Source organism: Hevea brasiliensis, chromosome 17 (assembly GCF_030052815.1).
Source record: "Hevea brasiliensis isolate MT/VB/25A 57/8 chromosome 17, ASM3005281v1, whole genome shotgun sequence".
In the NCBI taxonomy this organism is placed as follows: Eukaryota; Viridiplantae; Streptophyta; class Magnoliopsida; order Malpighiales; family Euphorbiaceae; genus Hevea; species Hevea brasiliensis.
In genome coordinates, this window is record NC_079509.1 from 11,975,193 (window position 1) to 11,998,241 (window position 23,049).

The window sequence follows — 23,049 nt, forward strand, 5'->3', positions numbered from 1 at the left end:
CACAGTCGACAGTCCTCCCTTCCATCATTCATCCAGTTCTCCACTTCTTCTCCAATAGTTGTTCGGCCGCTTCTCTTCGGCCATTTCTTCTTCGGTCGCTTCTTCTTCGGTTTCATCAATCTCAACACAGAATCGTTCTCAGCAATCTAGCTCATTCTTAACAGATTTGGCTCATTCTCAGCAGATTCGACTCGCTCTCCAGCAGCTCATTCGCTCCAGAACTAAGGTGAGTTTATCTTGCTGCAGACTTATTTTTTTCATTTACTATGCATTTTGCACATTAGTGGGATTGAACAATTGCCGATGGAATGTGGGTTCATTACATGGTGTCATCTCTGAAGATCATTTCTTAAATTTGTCCAATTTGAAAGCCTTGTCTCTTTTCGGTAACTCCCTCGTATGGAATTTAAGTCTCGATTGGGTTCATCCATTTAGTCTACATTACATATATCTTCAATCCTGCAATATGGGACCTCATTTTCCAAAATGGGTTCAGAGTCAGAAAAATTATTGTGAGCTTGATATTTCTGATGTTGGAATTTCTGATTCCGTCCCCAAGTGGTTCTGGGACTTTTCTTCTGCTTCTAACCATTTAAATATCTCCCACAACAATTTGAGTGGGACGGCGCCACATATTTCATTGGTTGAGATTCATTGACCTAAGTGGAAATAAATTGTCCGGAATCATACCCACTTGCATTGGGGAAAGCCTAACCCCTTTGCAATATCTGAGCCTGGAATCCAATCAGTTCCATGGAAACATACCGTTGCAATTGTGCCAATTAACAAATGTTCAAATCTTGGACCTCTCTGTAAACAATATCAATGGAACCATACCACACTGCATCAAGAATTTAAGAGCCATGGCGGATAGGACCAGGTTCATTGCTAATTCAACACTTTGTGATGTTAATTTGTGTGCCCTTCTATGGATAAGCATTGGATTGCTTGTTAAATTTAGGTGTTTGAATAAATGCCAAAAACAATTTCCAAATATGCTCAACATAACAGGTTCTTAATTGGTTCTGTAAATATAGGTTGGATTAATTTTTTGCATCATTTGTCTGACTTTGCAAATGTGTATATTTGTATGATTTTGTAAGTTTACACAAAATTACAAAAGACCAATTCATTCAGAATTCAGATTTTGCAATTTGCATGGCTTCTTATTTTCAACATATGGGTAAATGTGTAACATAAACAAGTCCTCTTCTCTTTTTTTCATTTGTGTTCGTTTGTCTTAATTCAACATTTTGGTATGCTTATGCAGAAGATTAGCCAGCTCTTGGTTCAGATTGCACAAATGAATGAGATGATATCTGCACGCAAGAAGATTCCTGTTACCAGAGTTGGTTGATTAATCAAGAGTTCTGTTTGCAGGTGCTACTAGGTTCCCAACATCTTCCATTTTTATTCACAGAGAGAAAGAAAGACATGTATGTGTAGCTTTTTATTTAGACGCTTGTCTGTTAAATTGGCGACTGTACCAGTTTTCATTTGCTCATCTTAATTGACTTTTTTCACACACACACCTAGGCCTTTCATAACCCCTTTTTAAGGATTAGGATTTCACTTATGAACCAAACCCTTTGTGGCTTTGTGTTCCGGATGAGATTTTTGTATGCTGTTGGCAACTTTCTTTCAATTGTTTTTGGCCACCTCCCAATAATTTGGGTTTATTTGATCAGCATAATAGCATAAAATAAAATAAATAAAAGCCTTTATTACAAAAATAATTTAGATCATTGTGCGTTTTGATGGTCTAATTTAAAACTTTTTTTCCCTTAACATTTTAGGTGAGATTTTTAAATTTCGTAGAATTTTTATTCAAATTTTGAAGGAAAGTGTCTATCAACGTTAGGCCTGTTTGGTATTACTATTAAAATTATTGTTGAGAAAATAATAAGAGTGTTTAGTATGACACATGTGAATGAAATTTATTTATAAGTAGAATATTATAAGTAAATCCTTGTTTAATTTAAAAATTAAAAAATATAAAATTATATATATATATTAAAATTTAACTAATATTTAAAAAACAATTTTAAGTTATTTTCTATGCTTTTTCTTTATAATAAAAGTCATATTTTTATTTGATTTACAAATAACTTTTTTTATAACTGAAATTATACTATATTTTTCATTATTAAAATTAAATAATTATTTGAAAATTTATTTAATAGGCTATTAGTTGTGGATGAGTACACTCAAATAGTTCAGATGTAAATTAGCAACCAAACTTACATATTTAATTACAAATAAAAGATTGTATGTTTATTTTATTGCTATACTAATATCTATTTTTTCATGTCCTTTAATTTTAATGATTATTATGTTTTTTAATTTTATACTATTATGCCATATAGTGTAGTTATTTATTTATTTATTTACTTTTGGGTGTTAAATTTTATACAAGAATTTACTGACAGAATTTCTTTTTTTTGGAACTACAGTCTGTCTCACTCTCTTTTGATTTGTAGATGCATGCATATCAATTTTTGAGGTGATAATTTTTTCTATTGTTGGACACTATTCTAGATTTTCTATATATCTTAATAGTTTTTTTTTTTATCAAATTTGTCACATAATAACCTTAGAAAACCCGTCCAATGTCCTACTGACAATTAATGTCAGTGGACAATGGATTGTCCTGTTGGACAAATTGGAATTGTATACTCTACATAGGAATAGGATGGATATAAATATGTATTATATATTTGTAGAAATTTCGTAACATCTCTCATTGTTCTCTGGGTGCAGACTTTATGTTGTGCACTTGGAGAACTAATGGGAGATCTTTAAATTTTTACAAATATATGACATGTCATTATCTGTCTGTTATTGGTAGAAATGATACAATTCTAATTGGGTTAGGGCCTTACCTTTCAACGCATGATTGGGGATATGATGTAATTCTGATATCTGACATATCATTACTAATATTCACTTAATTATTACACAGCTATTAGCAAAATGGGATCAGATCGGAGATGGATGTATGCTAGGTTAAAAGATGGCCTATTGACCTCAGAATTCATAGAAGGTATTGAACAATTTATAACATTTGCTAAGCAACATCCAGAGTGGATGGATGGGGATAAACTGAAGTGTCCATGTAATCATCGAAAGTGTCAGAATCGTAATTATGTTGATGAGAATACAATTCGATTACATTTGATGAAGCATGGATTCGTGCCATATTATTATAAATGGATTCTACATGGGGAACCCCGCACAAGTAATATTGATAGTCAAAACATAAATGTTATGATAGCGGAGTCTGTTCAAGAGGTTGATAATAGCACAAGCAATACATATGAGCAAATGGTAATGGATGCAGCAGGTCCTAATTTCTTTCAGGATGTAATGGAGGAGCCTCCAAATCCATCAGCTCAAAAATTGTATGACATGTTACAAGCTGCTAATCAAGAGGTGTGGCCAGGTTGTGAAAGCCATTCACAGCTCTCAGTTGTTGCAAGGATGTTGAACATTAAGGCAGAACATCATTTGTCAGAAAGGTGTTTTGATGACATTTGTCAACTTATGAAAGAGGTGTTACCAGATGAAAATTTAATGACTGAAAACTTTTACAGTACAAAGAAGTTGGTCCAAGCATTAGGCCTACCTGTTGAGAAGATTCATTGTTGTACTAATGGATGTATGTTATATTGGGCTGAAGATAGTGAGTTAATGAATTGCAAATTTTGTGACCATCCACGGTTCAAACGACATAGTCGAGGCTCTTCTAATTTTCAAACCAATGTCCCACATAAGAAAATGTACTACTTTCCTCTCACACAGAGATTGCAAAGATTATATGCTTCGAATGCAACAGCGAAAGAAATGAGATGGCACGCTGAGCATGACCATGAAGATGGGGTAATGCGTCATTGTTCAGATACAACTACATGGAAGCATTTTAATAAAACACATCCTTCATTTGCTGCTGAGGTTCGGAATGTAAGGCTAGGACTGTGCACTGATGGGTTTCAACCATTCGGTCAGTCTGGACAACAATATTCATCTTGGCCAGTCATTGTCACTCCTTACAATTTGCCTCCTTGGTTATGTATGAAGGAAGAGTATATGTTCCTAACGGTAATAGTTCCTGGTCCGAGAAACCCAAAAGACAAATTGGATGTGTACTTACAGCCCCTTATTGCAGAGTTGAAACAGTTGTGGGAAGTTGGAGTTGAGACATATGATGCATCAAAGAAGAATAATTTTAATGTGAGGGTTGCGTTATTATGGACAATAAGTGATTTCCCTGCATATTCAATGTTATCATTTGGAGCACACAGCAAGATCGCTTGTCCATATTGTAGGGGCGATTCAGATGCATTCACATTGACAAAGGGTGGTAAACAATCATGGTTTGACAATCACCGTAAATTCTTACTAGCTAACCATCCTTTCAGACGGAATAAAATTGCTTTTAGAAAGAACAAGACAGTTACAAAAAGTGCTCCCCCCATTCTATCTGGTGAGGAAATTTTAGAACAAATAGAACATCTAGGATTAATGTGTGTCACATATATGGGTGCAGATGAGAATAACAGTTGCAAAGCAAAAAACACGGGTTGGAAGAGACGGACCATTTTTTGGGATTTGCCATATTGGAGTACAAACATGCTTCGCCACAACCTGGATGTCATGCATATAGAGAAAAATGTATTTGAAAATATTTTTAATACTGTGATGAATGTTGAAGAGAAGACGAAGGACAATGCAAAATCAAGGGAAGATTTGAAAGAGTTTTGTCATCGACCTGAGTTAGAGAGGGATATGGCAACAGGAAAGTATCCTAAAGCATGTTACACATTAGACAAACAATCAAAAGCAGTATTGTGTGAATGGCTTAAAAATCTTAGATTCCCTGATGGTTATGTGTCAAACATGGGTAGGTGTATAGACATGCGAAAACTAAAGTTGTTTGGGATGAAAAGCCATGATTGTCATGTCTTTATGCAAAGATTACTCCCAATAGCATTTAGGGAATTGCTTCCAAAAAATGTGTGGCAAGCATTGACCGAATTGAGCAATTTCTTTAGAGAGTTAACTTCAACAACACTTAGAGAAGAAGCCATGTTACAGCTCAATGAAGAGATTCCTATAATATTATGTAAACTTGAGCGTATATTCCCTCCAAGTTTCTTTGACTCCATGGAACATCTCCCAGTGCATTTGGCTTATGAAGCATGGATTGCTGGTCCTGTGCAATATCGGTGGATGTATCCATTTGAGAGGTAACTAGTTTAATGTATCGTTGTATACTATCATTACATGGAGAAATAAAAACTTTGTTGTGACTAAATAGTAAATGGTGCAGGTACCTTAGGAAGTTAAAAAATAATGTGAAAAATAAAGCCAAAGTGGAAGGTTCCATATGCAATGCATACTTAGTTGAAGAAGCATCGTCATTCTGCGCTCATTATTTTGAACCCCATGTCAACACAAGGCATCGAAAGGTTCCACGCAATGATGATACAGTCGAACATATCGATGAACATCCAGGGAATCTATCAATTTTCACTCATTCTAGTAGGCCACTAGGAAAAGGAAAGGTTAGATATCTCACAGAACAAGAATTTCAAGCAGCACAAATGTACATCTTGTTGAATTGTATAGAAGTAAAACCGTACATTGAGTAAGTTTTTCTAATATTCAATTATTATAATTGTTGCAATGCCATTATTGATTCCAAACATGTAATTAACTATTTTCATTGTGTGCAGCATTTTTGTTAATGAGTTACACATGGCCAATCCAAATATCAATGATAAACAAGTTGATGAGAAACTAGAGCGTGAATTTGATAAGTGGTTCAATAAATATGTTCACAATCCCTCCAACAATATATCAAGCCAGTTTTTAAAGGATCTATCAAAGGGTCCATTAAGAAGTGTTATGTGCTACAATAGTTATGTAGTTAATGGTTATAAATTTCACACTAAAGGTTATGGTTCGCATAGGGCAACGATGAACAGTGGGGTATGTATCAAGGGGACTAATTACAGTACTAATGAAAGTGACTACTATGGACAATTAATTGAAGTGCTATGATTAGAGTACCCTGGATTACCAATCAAAAGAACTGTATTGTTTAAATGTGATTGGTTTGATCCAACACCAAATGTGGGAACAAAGATTCATCCAAAATATAAACTTGTGGATATTAATCATAAAAGATCCTTCAATAGGTATGAACCATTTGTTCTTGCTATCCAAGCTGCTCAGGTGAATTATTCCATATATCCAAGCTTAAAACGTGACAAGGATGATTGGTGGGCTGTGTTCAAAATCAAAGCGAGATCTGTTATTGATCTTCCTGAGCAAGTGAATGTCACAACCCCCCCTGCACGGGAAGAACCATTTCAAGAAGATGAAATGGAAGTCCCTTTGATTCAAATTGACGATGATGATGATCAACAACAATATTTGAATGATCAAAATGGTTTACTAGTTGAAATTAATGAAGAGGATGTTGAAGATGAAGAAGAGCTTGAATTGGACTCAGAAAGTGATGAGGAATGCGATGATCTATATGATAGTGATACTAATTAGAATTAGGTATTTCTCTTAATGAATTTATATTTCTAAACTTGAAGTATAAACTCTAACTAATTTCATCTGTATTATGTATCATAAGTTGAATGAAGCTAACTAATTAATACAATTATTTATGCAGGATGCGAGGCAACGGTTGCAGGGGAGGTTTGTTGGGTCATTCACAGTCAAGCGATTACATGCGGGATGAGCCCAATGATCAACTAGACCAATCTACACAGGGTCAGCCTCAGGTTCCTTCACGATCCACTGGGAGGTCGACACCAGATCCAGAGGGGTCTACTGCTTCAACACAGCATCGAGCTACACCTCCACCTCCACCGCCACCACCTATTACCCCATCTTTTGAGCCTGAAATTGGATCAACCTCTGGTCATGAAGGTCATTCAGTTGGGGCAGCACCAATATCATCGATGGATGGCCTATCACTCACTACATTTGGAAGAAAGAAAAGAATAAAGCTCATTAATGGCACGTAAGTATTTAAAATTAATTAACTTTATCTATGATTTGGTATTACATATCATTGGCAATTGAAGTACCGTGTTTCTACATTTACATAAAATCAATATATTTGCTGTCTTTCTTTTGTACAGGTTACATCCATCTGAGGAATGTGCTAAGAAGATGAAGAATATCTTCAAGGAGAGGATGGACCCAGAGGGGCACTGTTGGAAAACTATCACTTTGAAACAAAAAGTTTCTTGGGATGAATTTCAAGTAATAAAATAAATATTTAAATATAATTAGCTATCAGATAACTAATTTGCATAGTTTATGAAACCTCAAAAAAGAATGTTATGAACAAATATCATTTAAGTGATGAGAATTTGTGAATTAATGTAAAAGAACACAATTGAAGTATATTAATGCTTAAATGATCTATATGTACAGCTTGTGTGATATTGAAAATATGTATTGTTGTGAGTTGTTGTAGTTGGGGTGGATGTTATTTATTGTTGAGAATATATGAAGCGTTTTTAACAGGTGCAATTAATACCTAATAACTAGGCTGGATTGTCCAAAATTAAGGGAAAATGCTGTCAATTTTTTTCTAAAATATTATCATACTAATACAACTGTCTTAATTTTTATTTATTTTATACCAGAAATACTTTGATTGGCAAGAGGTGACTCCACTAGTAAAGGAAGCTTGGAGGCATAAGGCTGCAGAGCGCTATAAGGCCCTAATGTGCAATGTCAGGAAAGGAAAATCCAAGGTCATCGTGCCTAATAGTACAATGCAAAAATGGAAGGAGGCATGGAGTAGCCCAGAGTTTAAAGCCAAGAGCCATCAGTTCACTGCTAACCGTTGTAGTGAGATAGGGGGAGTTGGGGCAGGCATCTCTAGACACACAGGGGGTTCAGTTTCACATGCTACTCACGCAGATAGAATGGTAATGATTTCATATTTTCTAGTTTTGTTATTGTCTGTCTACATATTAGTAGCAAATAATCGAACATTATTATAAACATCACTAAAATCATTATATCTTTTCTGGAAGCCCAGCTTGGCCGAAGACCTTTTCCTTATGAACTTTTCCATAAGACCCACACTAGGAAAGGCACCTCCGATATGGTTGATTCACGAGCGCAATCAATTAAGGTAAGTGAATAAGTATTTTATGTCTTTCAATTATATGAAAAAAATGAATAAGTGAGTTTGTTTATTCAATTGCCAAGAAAAATAAATTTAAAATGTGTATTGACTTATGCAGGATGCATTTTTGGCGCTTAAGGAGCAGTCATCTCAACCACAAGAGGGGTGCAGTGACCCTCCTATTGTAGATGAGGTCGCACTATATTATCAAGTTGTGGGGGGGGGGGAGAAGAAGAACAGGGTTTATGGCATTGGATCTCAAGCATCAATTTTTTACCCTAGCTCATCACATGGATCATCTTCTACTGCATCCTATTGTGCTTAGTCAGAGGTAATGGAGGAAGAGATTCAACAATTGCATCAGACTGTTGCAACGCTCAAGAATAGTTTGGTTGCAATGGAGGTGAGAGATCGACAACGCGAGTTGATGCTAGAGGAGAGATATAGACAACGTGAGCAGACACTGGAGGAGCGCATGCAACAAATGATGCAAAATATGATGGCACAAATGATGCAGGGTACGCAGTTTACAGCCCCAACTCCACATGCGACTCATCAAGATGATGGTAGAGAGGCTGATAGTGGTGATGAGTGATTATCTTGTTGATGACAAGTAGCTTGTTTTTTTGTTATTATGATATTTTATTTTTCCATACAGTATATTATTGTCATAACCCTTCACTGTCATATTTATATATAATATTGACTGATATTTGATAGCTTGATATTACAAATATTATGATATTGAGCATTTAAAATTATTATTATATTATATGCTTCAATACAGGAAATAATATATTAAATAAAAAAATAAAAATTTTCTACTAGTAATTTGAAACGGATTAAAAACGAATTTTTCCGTTTCTAATCCAATAACACAAGGATCGGTTTCAGAATTTAGAAACCGATTTGAAATGGAATTTCTGTTTCAAAAAAATTGAAACCAAAATATCAGTTTTTAAATTAAAACGGAATTTGAAACCGAATATATGTGGTTTCTAAATTTGAAATGGAATAGTGGTTTGAAAATAGCTTCAGAATTTGAAACGGACGCCATTTTCCGTTTCAAATTTATTTAAAAACTTGCAGATTTAAAACTGAATATTTCGGTTTCAAATCGGTTTCTAAATGTATTTAGAAACCGATTTTCACTGATTTGAAACCGAATATACGGTTTCAAATCTCCCTTTTTCTTGAAGTGTATAGGGCCTTATAATAAATATAATTAAATCAAGTATATTCTTTCAATTAAAGAATTAGTGGCATGCTTCATAATAAGATTAAATAACCAGCTTGTAATTTCGAGCTTTTCTCCTTAAGCTAGAGTATTTCATACAAGCCAGTGCCCTGTATGTGCGGATAAGCTAGACAAGCCTGACGACTTCCTCGTTCACGCCACGAGGTGCTCCAGCTCATCCCAATACGTGAGCTAGACAAGCAGTGTTTATAAGAGTTCAACATCGACCATTCAGGACATCTCCGACGACCTGCATAGATCGACGACTTCATCTCCAAGCATGAGTTGTCTGAGTACAATTGCTGCTGGTCGTAAGCAACTTAGCCGACTGGTTTCTAGTAGGACACGAGCCGACGAATAAACAAGTTTGTCCAGTCGTGGACTTGTGTGCTCGTCCAACGAGCAACGGAGCAAGGTGACTGCTACTAGAACTAATAATAACCCACTAACCGTCTTATTCCTGACAACCAACTTCAGCGAGTACGACTATTGAAGGTCATTTTCCAACATACCGACTTATCTTAGACGACTACCGAGTACAAATACCAGATGTCATCCCCCAACCGCGAACCAATTTGGCCCTTGGCTATCGTGCGTGCTCTCAATGAGCACCACAACAACTCACACCTTCACCATATGCCAACCTTCTTTAATCATGAAAGCACCTTTGTTCCAAACAAAATCCATTTTTGTTACATTTATTTATTCATTTGTACGTATCCGAAACTCAAATGATTTAAGACATATCTAAACTTGGTCAGAAGAAAATTCCCAGACCTCATTTGGGTAACAAGACAGTAGACAAAACTTAATAGGGATTGCGAATACATTCAGAGCATATATGTTTAGGTTATTCGCATCAGAGTACAGAGATTTTCTAGCAGAATAATAAAATCTAGGTCCTCGTGAAAACCCATCAGGTGCTTAACTTAGAGAAAAAATAATTATTTTTTCATTTTTACCTCGTCATATTAATAGAAAAAGTAATAAGAGTATATTTCTTAATATATTCTAAAAAATATTCTTTATAGGATATATTCTTAAATAAAATAGATATATATTATATATGATTATTTTATAGTGTATCACTTATAATAATCACATAATTATTTTTTTATTAATTTTAATACATTTTTTTATTTAAACATTATTTGCTATTTTAGATTTTATTAATAAGATAATAAATTATAAATATAAGAAAAGGCATTAAAATTAACTTTCATTATATTTTTATATATTTAATAATATTTTATAATTAATTAATAATATATATTATAATTTAATATAAATTATATCCTATATAATTAATGGACTTGACTAGGTGTATAAAAAAATATTTATAAAAATTGTACAAATGAGATAAAGTATCTTTTTTGCCCTTAAACTATTTAGACTCCAAATTTATTTAACCAATCATTGTTTTCTTTTCTTTTGATCAATCAGCTTTCACCAATGTTTCAACCAATCACATTGTACCAAAACTTTAACTAATCACATTGCACCAAATCTTTAACCAATCAATAGCTTTCATCAATCTCTCAACCAACAATATCCCACAAAAAATTCAACCAATCATGTCTAACCCTTCAAAAAATTGAACCAATCATAGTCTTTTTCATATTTTTCCACTAAATCATAGAAAAAGAAATATATTTCCATCTCTTAGAAAAAAAAATATATTTCCTTCAAAAAAATATATTTCCATCTCTTAGAAAAAAAAATATATTTCCTTCATCCATGGTTTAGGGTAAAACGAAAATGATCAATCTTCTTCCACTCTAATAAACATACCAATACCATCCAAGATTTTGTGTTATAGTGGGTAAAATTTATAGTATTGATTAAGGGTAATGGAGGTTAAAAATGAGAGAAAACGGAGAGAGCTGTATCATACGTTAGGGATTAGAGATGATGATAGCTTGTTCGATGAAAACTCACTTAGCGATGAACCTTCCAATGGCGCTAATGGCACACCTTCCCATGGTTATGTGGAAGGTGTAAGGGTGGGGGACGTGAGGCGAAATATCATCCATTAGAATTATATAAAATGCACCAGGTAATGCCCAGGAAAGATGGTGGAGTCACAATGGTCTCACTAAAGTACCACCTCCTTAGACAACATTTCCTAGACATGCACTTCATACAATCCTAATAGAATCAAACCACTGGTAAGTACCATCTTCCCATAACACTACCACGGTACTAAGGATTTATGCCACGAAGGCATAGATAAACAGGAGTCGCCACCCGGGTAATAACCGGGACATATTCAGTGTTTCTTCCGAGGGTCATGGATGGCAACTTACTCCTTACAGAGTTTCCACAACCGTCATTACCATAGCCCAATGTCTAGGTTCGGGATAGTGGGTACGTAAGGGGAAGGTGTTAGGCACCCCTTACGCCTGGTCTAACCTCGTTAATTCGAGTGCCAGTCTTCTACTAATGTTTCTAGAAGTCTTGTTTATTATTCCTTTATTAAACTTTATCCTAAAAAATGCAATTCTAATCCCACACATGCAAGTAATTCACAAAAGGGTTATTGTTTATACACAATTTTCATGCATAAGTAATTCCTATCTATAGGGTTGCTAATTATTTAAATGATATTTACCAGATGACTAAAATTAATTTATTATTGGGAATTTAATTTACAAACAAATTCAATTTCAAATAACCCTACGTTTCTATTTAACCTAATTAATTAATTTTCACCAAGTTACCTTAAGGATAATTGAACTAAATTAATTATGTACATGTGTAATTTATTCTAATATCACATAAGTCCCAAACAATCACAACCTAATAAAGATTTCTAATATGCAAATTTATTTTACAATTACCAAGTATTAAATTAAATTTATTTTACATGCCAATGTTAGTTTAATTTACAAACAAAATTAATTTTAATTTACAAAGTATTTATTTAAATTAATTACATGCAAAAGTCAGTTAAATTAAAAACAAAGTTAATTTTAATTTACCAAATAAAAGTTCTATTATTACTATAATTTCATGCCAATGGTTATTCGATAAGTTTAGAGTTACTTACCTGTTGGTAAATGCAGTTGCCATTGGGGCAAGCTACCCTTAAAAAATGGTCTTCTCTTCTAGTATGGCAATGATATCCCTGGCTTACTCCCGTTTAGCTCCATATAAGCTCTGCGCAAATACCCTCTTTGGTACTTACCTTAGGGCTACTTACCAATTTTGTTTATAATAAAAAATAAAGAAAATAAAGAAAAATAATAAAAGTACGAGAGACAGAAACTAAACATGTGCAGAGTTGTGTATCTCCTGAAATTAAACATGATTACATGATCTATATGAACATATAAAATAAATTGAAGACAAAGAGCATAAAATTAAAAAATTGTGTGGCATAGATCTTAAAAAGAAAACAATAAAAACTGACCTTCCAGAAATCTTGTATGAAAATCTTCTTGAAGAAAAGAAAAAAAAAAAAAGGAAGAACTCAAAGAATCTTAAATATCTCTAAATTTCTTATAGCTCTGAATTTTCTCTTCCTCTTTCCTCCCCATCCTCTCTTCTTCTTTTTTTAGTAGGGTATTTATAGGATTTTGGGAGAGAGGTGTGATAGGGTTTGGAGTCTTAGGGTGATAAAGTTTAGATGACTTAAACAACTACGATTGCAGAATTCGAATAAGACTAGGATATGGGTGAGGTGTTTCAGCCAATAGGAAGACAGGAAAAAATGGAAGGCACCAATAGAGAGTGAGTAAGAGGTGTGGTAGGGTTTGGAGTCTTAGGGTGATAAAGTTTAAATGACTTAAACAACTACGATTGCAGAATTCGAATAAGACTGGGATATGGGTGAGGTGTTTCAGCCAATAGGAAGACAGGAAAAAATGGAAGGCACCAATAGGGAGTGAGGAAGAAAGTGGGGCCAAGGAGGAGAGAGATATTTTGTTATTTTAATTTTTAGAAAATAATTAAATGGGTCCCATTTAAAATTCATAACTAGGCTTTCTTAGGCCCATGGAGCCTAATTAAACTTAGTTAGATTCATTTAAGAACTACCCCTATTAAATTTAAACAAAATAAAATTTTATTTAAATTTAATTAAATTAATTTCCCCAAAACTTTATTATTATTTTTATTTTTTCAAGATCATGCCACGGAATTAATAATTCAGCTCCATGCCTCCAATTACATCTTACAGTCATATAATTTTTCATCATTGGGTTTCTCACGGCCTCAATGCACATACTCATCACAAAATAGGGTCTATAGTTTTCCCCCCACTTTGGCGAAAGTTGAAATCAATGCGAAAGCATTGCTCAAGTTTCGTCAAAGTGAAACTCAAATTTCTAATAACTATGAAACATTGGCTATGAGGATCAAGTATATCTTGCTCGGTCGACATACTCTATGTTATGAGACTAGCTACAGTCTCATAACAGTAATAACTGTGTCATGTGAAAAATGAGTGTATCTTGCTCTGTCGATACACTCTGCGTCATGAGACTAGCTATGGTCTCATAACAGTGATAACTGTGTCATGTGAGAATTGAGTGCATCTTGCTCTGTCGATACACTCTGTGTCATGAGACTAGCTATGGTCTCATGACAATGGCAACTATGTGATTTGAAATGTTGTGGATTCGTATTTAGGACTGCAGTCCTAAACTACCTACGTATCCCTCTCGCTATCCTGAGAAAGAATCAGACCCACTCGTAGTTCGACACTTGAAACTGTGGTGATGCATGTTCTTCTACGCCTTACACACCTACAAGTGACATGTTGATGCGTGTTCTTCTACGCCTTACACAACTATGCCATATGCCCTAAATAAGGACTTATCAAAAAATATTTGTCATGAAATGTTGTGGGTTCGTATTTAGGACCGCGGTCCTAAACTACCTACGTATCCCCCTCGCTATCCTGAGGAAGAATCAGACCCCCTCGTAGTTCGACACTTGAAACTGTGGTGATGCATGTTATTCTATGCCTTACACACCTACAGGTGACATGTTGATGCATGTTCTTCTATGCCTTACACAACTATGTCGTGCGCCCTAAACAAAGTCTAAGGACTTACCAAAAAATATCTATTTCATGATTTGAAAAAATTGAGATGACTGGGTCTCGAAACTCTTTTTGTGATTTTTGTGCTTCTTGTATGCTGTTTTCTATCATGGGCATGCTGATTTTGCTAGAGATTCTAAAAAAAACTTAGTCCTTTGAGGGACCTCTTTTTGCAAAACTTTCTTTTAGCCTCAAAATTTTTTGAGGAAAATTATTCACCTAAAAGACTTCCTTAAGGTCACAATACAATTGCCCTCTGATTTTTCTTTTTTCTTCTCTACCCCTATGGTTTCTGCCTTGACTCATTTCTCTTCCATGAACTCTATTCTCTGTGCCCTAACTTTTGCCTAAAATGTCCTTATGGATTTTCATCTCAGCGGACTTGCTCTAACTTTTGCCTAAGCGGCCCTTTCAGGTTTTCCACCTAGCGAGCTTTTTTTTTTTTTTTTTTTGAAATTAGACAATTACTAGGGCATTCATATCAAGCACCTATCTTGTCATGCTCAGAAGACATAGATTAAATCAAAACAATGCAGTTCAATTACTTAATCATTTGATGTATCCCTCAAGACACAAACATTCGCGATCATAATTAAATAAAACCCATCCCTAGTCAATGTAATAAAAACTTCTTTATTTATTCAGGTACACCATTACTCCCTCTTACATTTAGTTTTGCCAAATTTCTAACATTTCAAAGTTATAAATAAGCTTTATAACCTGCCGAATGGCCTTTTCAGGTTTTCCATCCAGATCTTCTCTCATCTCTCATTTTGCCTAGACTGCCTTTTACAGGTTTTCAATCTAGCATTTTTTCTTTTCTTTTCTTCTTTTTTTTTTCTTTTCATTTTTTTTTTCTTTCGTTCTTTTTTCTTTGACCCTCACTTTTGCCTAGACCGCCTTTTGTAGGTTTTCAGCCTAGCGGGCCTATCTCACACAAAGTACCATTTGGGGTTGTCTAAATTGACTGGTTCTTGAAATTTATTCCCATCCAGGTCTAATATTCTTACAGTGGTAAGATTTTGTTGACTATGTATGGACCATCCTAGCTTGGATAAACTTTCCTCTCAAATCAAAAAGGGATGGGCCGAGCTTATTTTAAAACCATGTATCCCTCTTTGATCTTTCTTGGCTTCACCTTCTTATTAAAGGCTCTAGCTATCTTCCTCTGATAAGCCTGCATATGATACAAAGCTCACATCCTCTTTTCATCAATCAAAGCTAGTTCTTCATATCTCTTCTAGGCCCACTCATTTTCTAGGATCTTAGCTTCTAGCATCACTCTTAAGGATTTGACCTCTTGCTTAATGGATAACACTACTTTAGTCCCATACACTAAAGAGAATGGGGTTACCCTTGTGGATGTCCTTGTAGTACTACGATAACCTTAAAGAACATAAAGGAGTTTTTCAGGCCAATCCTTATATGTTTTGAACATTTTTTTTTTCAACTAGAACCTTTCCATTCATATGGGGACCACACATTCCTGCACGTACTTCTTTCATTATTTGCTCAGTCTATTTTTCTATCACACATTAAAGTTTATAGAATTGCCCCCCAGCTAAAGTAAGTTGAGTGGCTAATCTATGAATTATTGCTATATCTCTTTTGTAGGCTTGCTGCGAGTATTCTCTCACTTCCAGAGACCTCCTTATGTTTTCATATCATTTTCCTTCTCCCTCTAGGTCCACATGTGCTACTATTAATCCTTTATAGCATGAAATTTTACTCCTCATTAGGATAACTAGCTAAGTCAACTTTTGATCACTCTTTTCCTATGCGGACATCAGTGTGGCTTGGGAATCGGTCACCTGATTATAAGCTCGAGGCATGTGCTTCTTGGTACTTTGTTAACAAGGTTATAACTTTATTTCTTTCTTCTTAGGTTAAATATTCAGCTAACTTAATGTCTTTAGGATTATTTGGTGTACCCAAATTAATAGAGATCAATTTTGATGCATTAATAGAAACTGATTCTAAATGATTATGAATGCCATGCATATGCCTATTAGAATAAACATTAAATAAGTAAGCAAAAGGACTGGTCATGTTATTGATCTTTGCCTCAAAATCTTTATCAAGTACATCAGAATTGGAAACATCAGTATCATTACTGTGAGCATTACAAAAGATAAACTCAAACTTAGGAGTGTAGCTTTAGGTGCTTAGCTTTCATGTAGTCTTTAGATTAGTGGTGCTGATTTTCTGCTACCCCTAATCATATGTCAAGGTAATTGTCCCCTCTTTCAAGAACTTAGGAGGCTTTGGCTCTTCTTCCTCTTCTATTGGCTCATAGCCCAAACCATGACTCGTGACCTGCCCCATCATCTTAAGAAAAGTCACCAGACCATCCATACTTTCTCTTAGGCCTATGCTGAGAAAAAACTTTATCCCTTTCTTCATAGTAGCCACTTTTAAATCCATATAATTTTTATAGATCCCAACAACTTGAAAATCAGACACTGGTGGAACTAAACCATCTAGTTGTAATGCAACTAACTCCTCATCAAAATTGGTGCAAACATCTAAAAGACCCTCATCATAGCTAGAATTATCACAAATGTCAACAACCATTATAGACTGAGGTTCATTGGGCTTTTGGATTGGTTGGATAGGTTCACTAGGCTTTTTGATGGGTTGGATAAGTTCATTGGGTTTTTGGATGGGTTGGATAAAGTCAATAATTCTGTTAGGGTTATTTGGGGTGATGGAGATCATATAGAGACTTGGTGTAGGTAGAAATTTTGGCTAGGCATGAGGCTTTTGGGTTGATTTTCTGGGTCAATTATCCTTTTTGCATCAATTAGGTCTTAGATATCATGCTTAAGTTGAAAGCATCAGTCGGTGTCATGACTGTGGGCTTGGTAGAACCGGCAACATTGGTTGATATCATAGCTAGGTGGGAGTGGATTTGGTAGTGGTCTGGGTGCTAAGAGCTACAGGAGGTCTTGAACTTTGAGACGCTCCAAAACTTCAGATAAGGGATGGCTGAATTGGAAAAAATCTCCTTGGGGTGTGAGACACAATTTGAACCTCAATAACTTTAATGCCACTTAATTAGCCTACCTTGGGGCCCTCTTTCTAAAGTTGACCACAATTGTCTCTTCTAGCTCAAACATCTTGGCGTTCAATATTTCATCAAGCACGGCCATAGTTTCTTCCATCTTAAGTAGTGCAGGTAAAATCCTTACTAGTCTCTTCCCTTCCCTAACCCAAGTGACCTGATTGGAAGTCTCTTTGGTGTCTTTTGAGGCTATGTTTGCTATAAAAAAAAATAGGATTTAAGGGTTAACCTAAGTATGCTATGTACATGAATGCAATGCATGAATAGACCATTTTTTTTTTCTTTTTTTTTTGCCTCTACTTTTATAAAACCAAAACTGAACCATACCAATAGAACCAAAACTGAACCAAAACCAGACCATATAAACTAAACTAAAATCGGACCAAAGACTAAATCAAAACCGAAAAAAAAAATCTCTAGAATTGAATCTTCGCCCCCTTATACCTTCAACTCTCACGTGCAGGGTAAAAAAAAATTCTATCCTAGGCCATGGTACACTGGACACACCAACAGGGGGAGGTCTAGGACGATCCTTCCCTCACAAACAAAGAATTTATATCCTTAAAGTTTAACCATAAGTAAGCATCCTCTTGCTTAACATGGGTTTTGAAATGGACTTGGGCCTATACACACATTGGGTTTATGCATAGGCCTAGGTTCATCTCAACTACCACTAGAACTTATAGTTTGATCAGTAAGGATACGAATCCAGCACAACAAAAATCTACAGGGTACCTAGGGTTGAAATCTATGGCTCATGGGCTTCATTGGGTAGGAAAAGGGTCACCCATGCAACAGCTTGTCCATTAAGCACAACGGCCGGAGCTGTGGCTCTTTTATAGAGTCGAATGTACGGGCATGGGGTGCTAGCATTCACTAATTCATCATAGCTTGAGTAGAATTATGGTCTCCTTGGCTAGTACTAACGGGGCTAAAAAGGGTAAGGGTGATTCGTGTTATAGTGTAGTGCAATGCAAAAAGTTTAACAGAGGAATAATATTAGACTAATAGAAACATGTTGGAGTAACTATCCATTTAGTCCCCAGTGGAGTCGCCAAACTGTAGGGCAAGAGGGAGCGTGAGGCGAAATATCATCCATTAAAATTATATAAAATGCACCAGGTAATGCCCAGGAAAGTTGGTGGAGTCACAATGGTCTCACTTAAGTACTACCTCCTTAGACAGCATTTCCTAGACATGCACTTCATACAATCCTAATAGAATCAAACCACTGGTAAGTACCGTCTTCCCATAACACTACCACGATACTAAGGATTTATGCCACGAAGGCATAGATAAACAGGAGTCGCCACCCGGGTAATAACCGGGACATATTCAGTGTTTCTTCCGAGGGTCATGGATGGCAACTTACTCCTTGCAGAGTTTCCACAACCGTCATTACCATAGGCCAATGTTTAGGTTCGGGATAGTGGATACGTAAGGGGAAGGTGTTAGGCACCCCTTACGCCTGGTCTAACCTCGTTAATTCGAGTGCCAGTCCTCTACTAATGTTTCTAGAAGTCTTGTTTATTATTCCTTTATTAAACTTTATCCTAAAAAATGCAATTCTAATCCCACACATGCAAGTAATTCACAAAAAGGTTGTTGTTTATACACAATTTTCATGCACAAGTAATTCCTATCTATGAGGTTGCTAATTATTTAAATGATATTTACCAGATGACTAAAATTAATTTATTATTGGGAATTTAATTTACAAACAAATTCAATTTCAAATAACCCTACGTTTCTATTTAACCTAATTAATTAATTTTCACCAAATTACCCTAAGGATAATTGAACTAAATTAATTATGTACATGTATAATTTATTCTAATATCACATAAGTCCCAAACAATCACAACCTAATAAAGATTTCTAACATGCAAATTTATTTTACAATTACCAAGTATTAAATTAAATTTATTTTACATGCCAATGTTAGTTTAATTTACAAACAAGATTAATTTTAATTTACAAAGTATTTATTTAAATTAATTACATGCAAAAGTCAGTTAAATTAAAAACAAAGTTAATTTACCAAATAAAAGTTCTATTATTACTATAATTTCATGCCAATGGTTATTCAATAAGTTTAGAGTTACTTACCTGTTGGTAAATGCAGTTGCCATTGGGGCAAGCTACCCTTAAAAAAGGGTCTTCTCTTCTAGTATGGCAATGATATCCCTGGCTTACTCCCGTTTAGCTCTATATAAGCTCCGCGCAAATACCCTCTTTGGTACTTACCTTAGGGCTACTTACCAATTTTATTTATAATAAAAAATAAAGAAAATAAAGAAAAATAATAAAAGTACGAGAGACAGAAACTAAACATGTGCAGAGTTGTGTATCCCCTCAAATTAAACATGATTACATGATCTATATGAACATATAAAATAAATTGAAGACAAAGAGCATAAAATAAAAAAATTGTGTGGCATAGATCTTGAAAAGAAAACAATAAAAACTAACCTTCCAGAAATCTTGTATGAAAATCTTCTTGAAGAAAAAAATAAGGAAGAACTCAAAGAATTTTAAATATCTCTAAATTTCTTATAACTCTGAATTTTCTCTTCCTCTTTCCTCCCCATCCTCTCTTCTTTTTTTTTTAGTAGGGTATTTATAGGATTTTGGGAGAGAGGTGTGATAGGGTTTGGAGTCTTAGGGTGATAAAGTTTAGATGACTTAAACAACTACGATTGCAGAATTCAAATAAGACTGGGATATGGGTGAGGTGTTTCAGCCAATAGGAAGACAGGAAAAAATGAAAGGCACCAATAGAGAGTGAGGAAGAGGTGTGGTAGGGTTTGGAGTCTTAGGGTGATAAAGTTTAAATGACTTAAACAACTACGATTGCAGAATTCGAATAAGACTGGGATATGGGTGAGGTGTTTCAGCCAATAGGAAGACAGGAAAAAATGGAAGGCACCAATAGGGAGTGAGGAAGAGAGTGGAGCCAAGGAGGAGAGAGATATTTTGTTATTTTAATTTTTAGAAAATAATTAAATAGGTCCCATTTAAAATTCATAACTAGGCTTTCTTAGGCCCATGGAGCCCAATTAAACTTAGTTAAATTCATTTAAGAACTACCCATATTAAATTTAAACAAAATAAAATTTTATTTAAATTTAATTAAATTAATTTCCCCAAAACTTTATTATTATTTTTTTTTCAAGATCATGCCACAGAATTAATAATTCAGCTCCACGCCTCCAATTACATCTTACAGTCATATAATTTTTCATCATCGAGTTTCCCACAGCCTCAATGCACATACTCATCACGAAATAAGGGTCTACAGAAGGCTCGGTTGAAGAATCTCATTCAAGCAGCGATGGTCAACGTTCAAACATTCATGAGGATGAAATTCCTTACAATGTGGAGGAAGGTCCAAAAACCTGGATGCATTTTCCAACCATGGATGATTTGGTTAATTTCTACAAGCATCATGGTAGATTGAAAGGATTTTCAATTGTGATAAAATCGTCTTCTAAAGGCAATAGTTCAGTTCCTAAATATGTGCTAATCACCTGTGACAAGGAAGTAAACCACATGGTGGTAAATCAACTAAGAGGGTGAATTGTCTAGCGAGAATAAGTGCTTCTTTGAAAGAAAATGGCTTATGAGTTGTTGGACGAGTCGTAACTGACCATATCCACCAATTAGATTCATCTATGTCTAGGTTTATGACTCGTCACAGAGGTTTATCTAATATTGTGAAAAGATCATTAGAGGCCGATGATATAGCTGGAATAAGGCTTTTTAAGAGCATTAGATTACTAAAAGTACAATTTGGTGGTCCAGAAAAGATGGGATGTTTGCCCAAAGACTGTAGAAATTCTATTAATAGTAGGAGAAGGTTACGACTAGATGATGGAGATGCTGAGTCCATCCAAAAGCTCTTTTGCAGATTACAAGTAATAGAAAGTAGTTTCTTTTATACGATCGATGTTGATTGGGAATGAAGGCTTAGAAACATGTTATGGATTCATCCACGGGGTAGAGCTGCATATGAGAAATTCCATGATGTTTTATGCTTTGAAACAACTTACCTTGTGAACCGATACCGGATGCCTTTTGCAACATTTGTTGGTGTTAATCACCATGGCCAATCTATTCTGTTAGGTTGTGCCTTATTGTCCCACGAGGATGTAGAGACCTTTAGGTGGGTGTTCTCAACTTGGCTTTTAGCAATGGTAGACATTCATCCCCATGCGATTCTCACTGATCAATGCGAAAGCATCAGGGCTGCTATAAAGGAAGTCATGCCTGAAACAAGACACAGATTCTGCTTATGGCATATAGTTAGCAAAGTGTCAGAGAAGTTTAAGGGTGTGGAAGATTTTACAAAAGCAACCAATAAGTTTAAGACTTTAATAGTCGATAGTCTGACGATTGAGATGTTTGAAACAAATTGGAATGATTTCTTGACCAAGTATGGACTAGAAAATAATGAATGGTTGATGAAGCTTTATTCTGAAAGGGAGAATTGGGTATTCATCTATCTCAAACACATGTTCTAGGCTGGAATGATGTCTACTTAAAGAAGCAAGGGCACGCATGCTTACTTTGATGGTTATGTTAACTCAAGAAGCACGCAGAAACAATTCGTCAAACAATATGAGATAGCCATACGTGGGAAGAATGAGAAGGAGTTGCTTTCAGAGTTCATATCGAAAAATAAGGTTGTTAACTGCATATCTCAATTTGGATGGGAAAGACAATTTCAACATGCCTTCACTAATGAATGTTCAAGTTGGTTCAAGAGTAGATTAAGCGCTTGTGGTACTGCGATGTGAATCCACCAAATGAGGATAAAGAGAGCAATGAGCATGGCATGGAGAGATACAATATACTGAAGAGTTGTATAATCAATGATTGGTAGCACAAGGAGTTTGTCTATAGGATTGAGCATAGAGAAAACGGGCAATATTTCAACTGCAATTGCAAAAAATTCGATTCAAGCGAAATACTTTGTTGCCACATCTTGAAAGTGATAGTTACAAAAGGCATCGAGGTAATAAATGAAATATATTTATTTAAGAGGTGGAGAAAAGATGTGCACCGCACATATATTAAAATGTTTTTTGCTGGAGGCTATCCAATGATGACAGAGGAATATAAGAAATACCATGAACTTGAGGGAGATTTTATACAAATATCTGACATTGTTATTGGCAATACGCAGAAGATGGAGTATGTTAAGAGGCATTATTAGCTTCTACAATAGGCTTAGAAAATGTTGGCATTGCAAATTCAGATAGTTCAGTTGCTATTTTGAATCCAAATGAGACTCGTAGCCGCGAAAGGCCAAATTCTGCTCAGCCCTAGTTATGTGAAAGGTATGATCATTAACATTAATGAAAAAATTGTCATTATTTGTAATTATATATGCATGGCTCGTCAACAATTAATTAGAATCCAAGTTTTGCCGGCTCAATATATATCGAATCAAAATTTTCTATTATAAAATTAATAATACATTTTTTTCTTTCCTTAAAAAATTCGATTCCTTTATCCCTATCATAATCCTT

General features: G+C 35.0%; 1 protein-coding gene across 1 annotated transcript; it reads left to right on the plus strand.

Annotated features, from left to right (window-relative positions):
- The first annotated feature begins 2,973 nt into the window (after positions 1-2,973).
- Positions 2,974-5,250, plus strand: LOC131175246 (uncharacterized). Its single transcript, XM_058138944.1, has one exon. The coding sequence runs from the start codon at positions 2,974-2,976 to the stop codon at positions 5,248-5,250; it is 2,277 nt and encodes a 758-aa protein (XP_057994927.1).
- Positions 5,251-23,049: the final 17,799 nt, after the last annotated feature.

Excerpts from the sequence above, each read along its gene's own strand:
- LOC131175246 (XM_058138944.1), top strand. The coding sequence starts at position 2,974 with ATGGGATCAGATCGGAGATGGATGTATGCTAGGTTAAAAGATGGCCTA.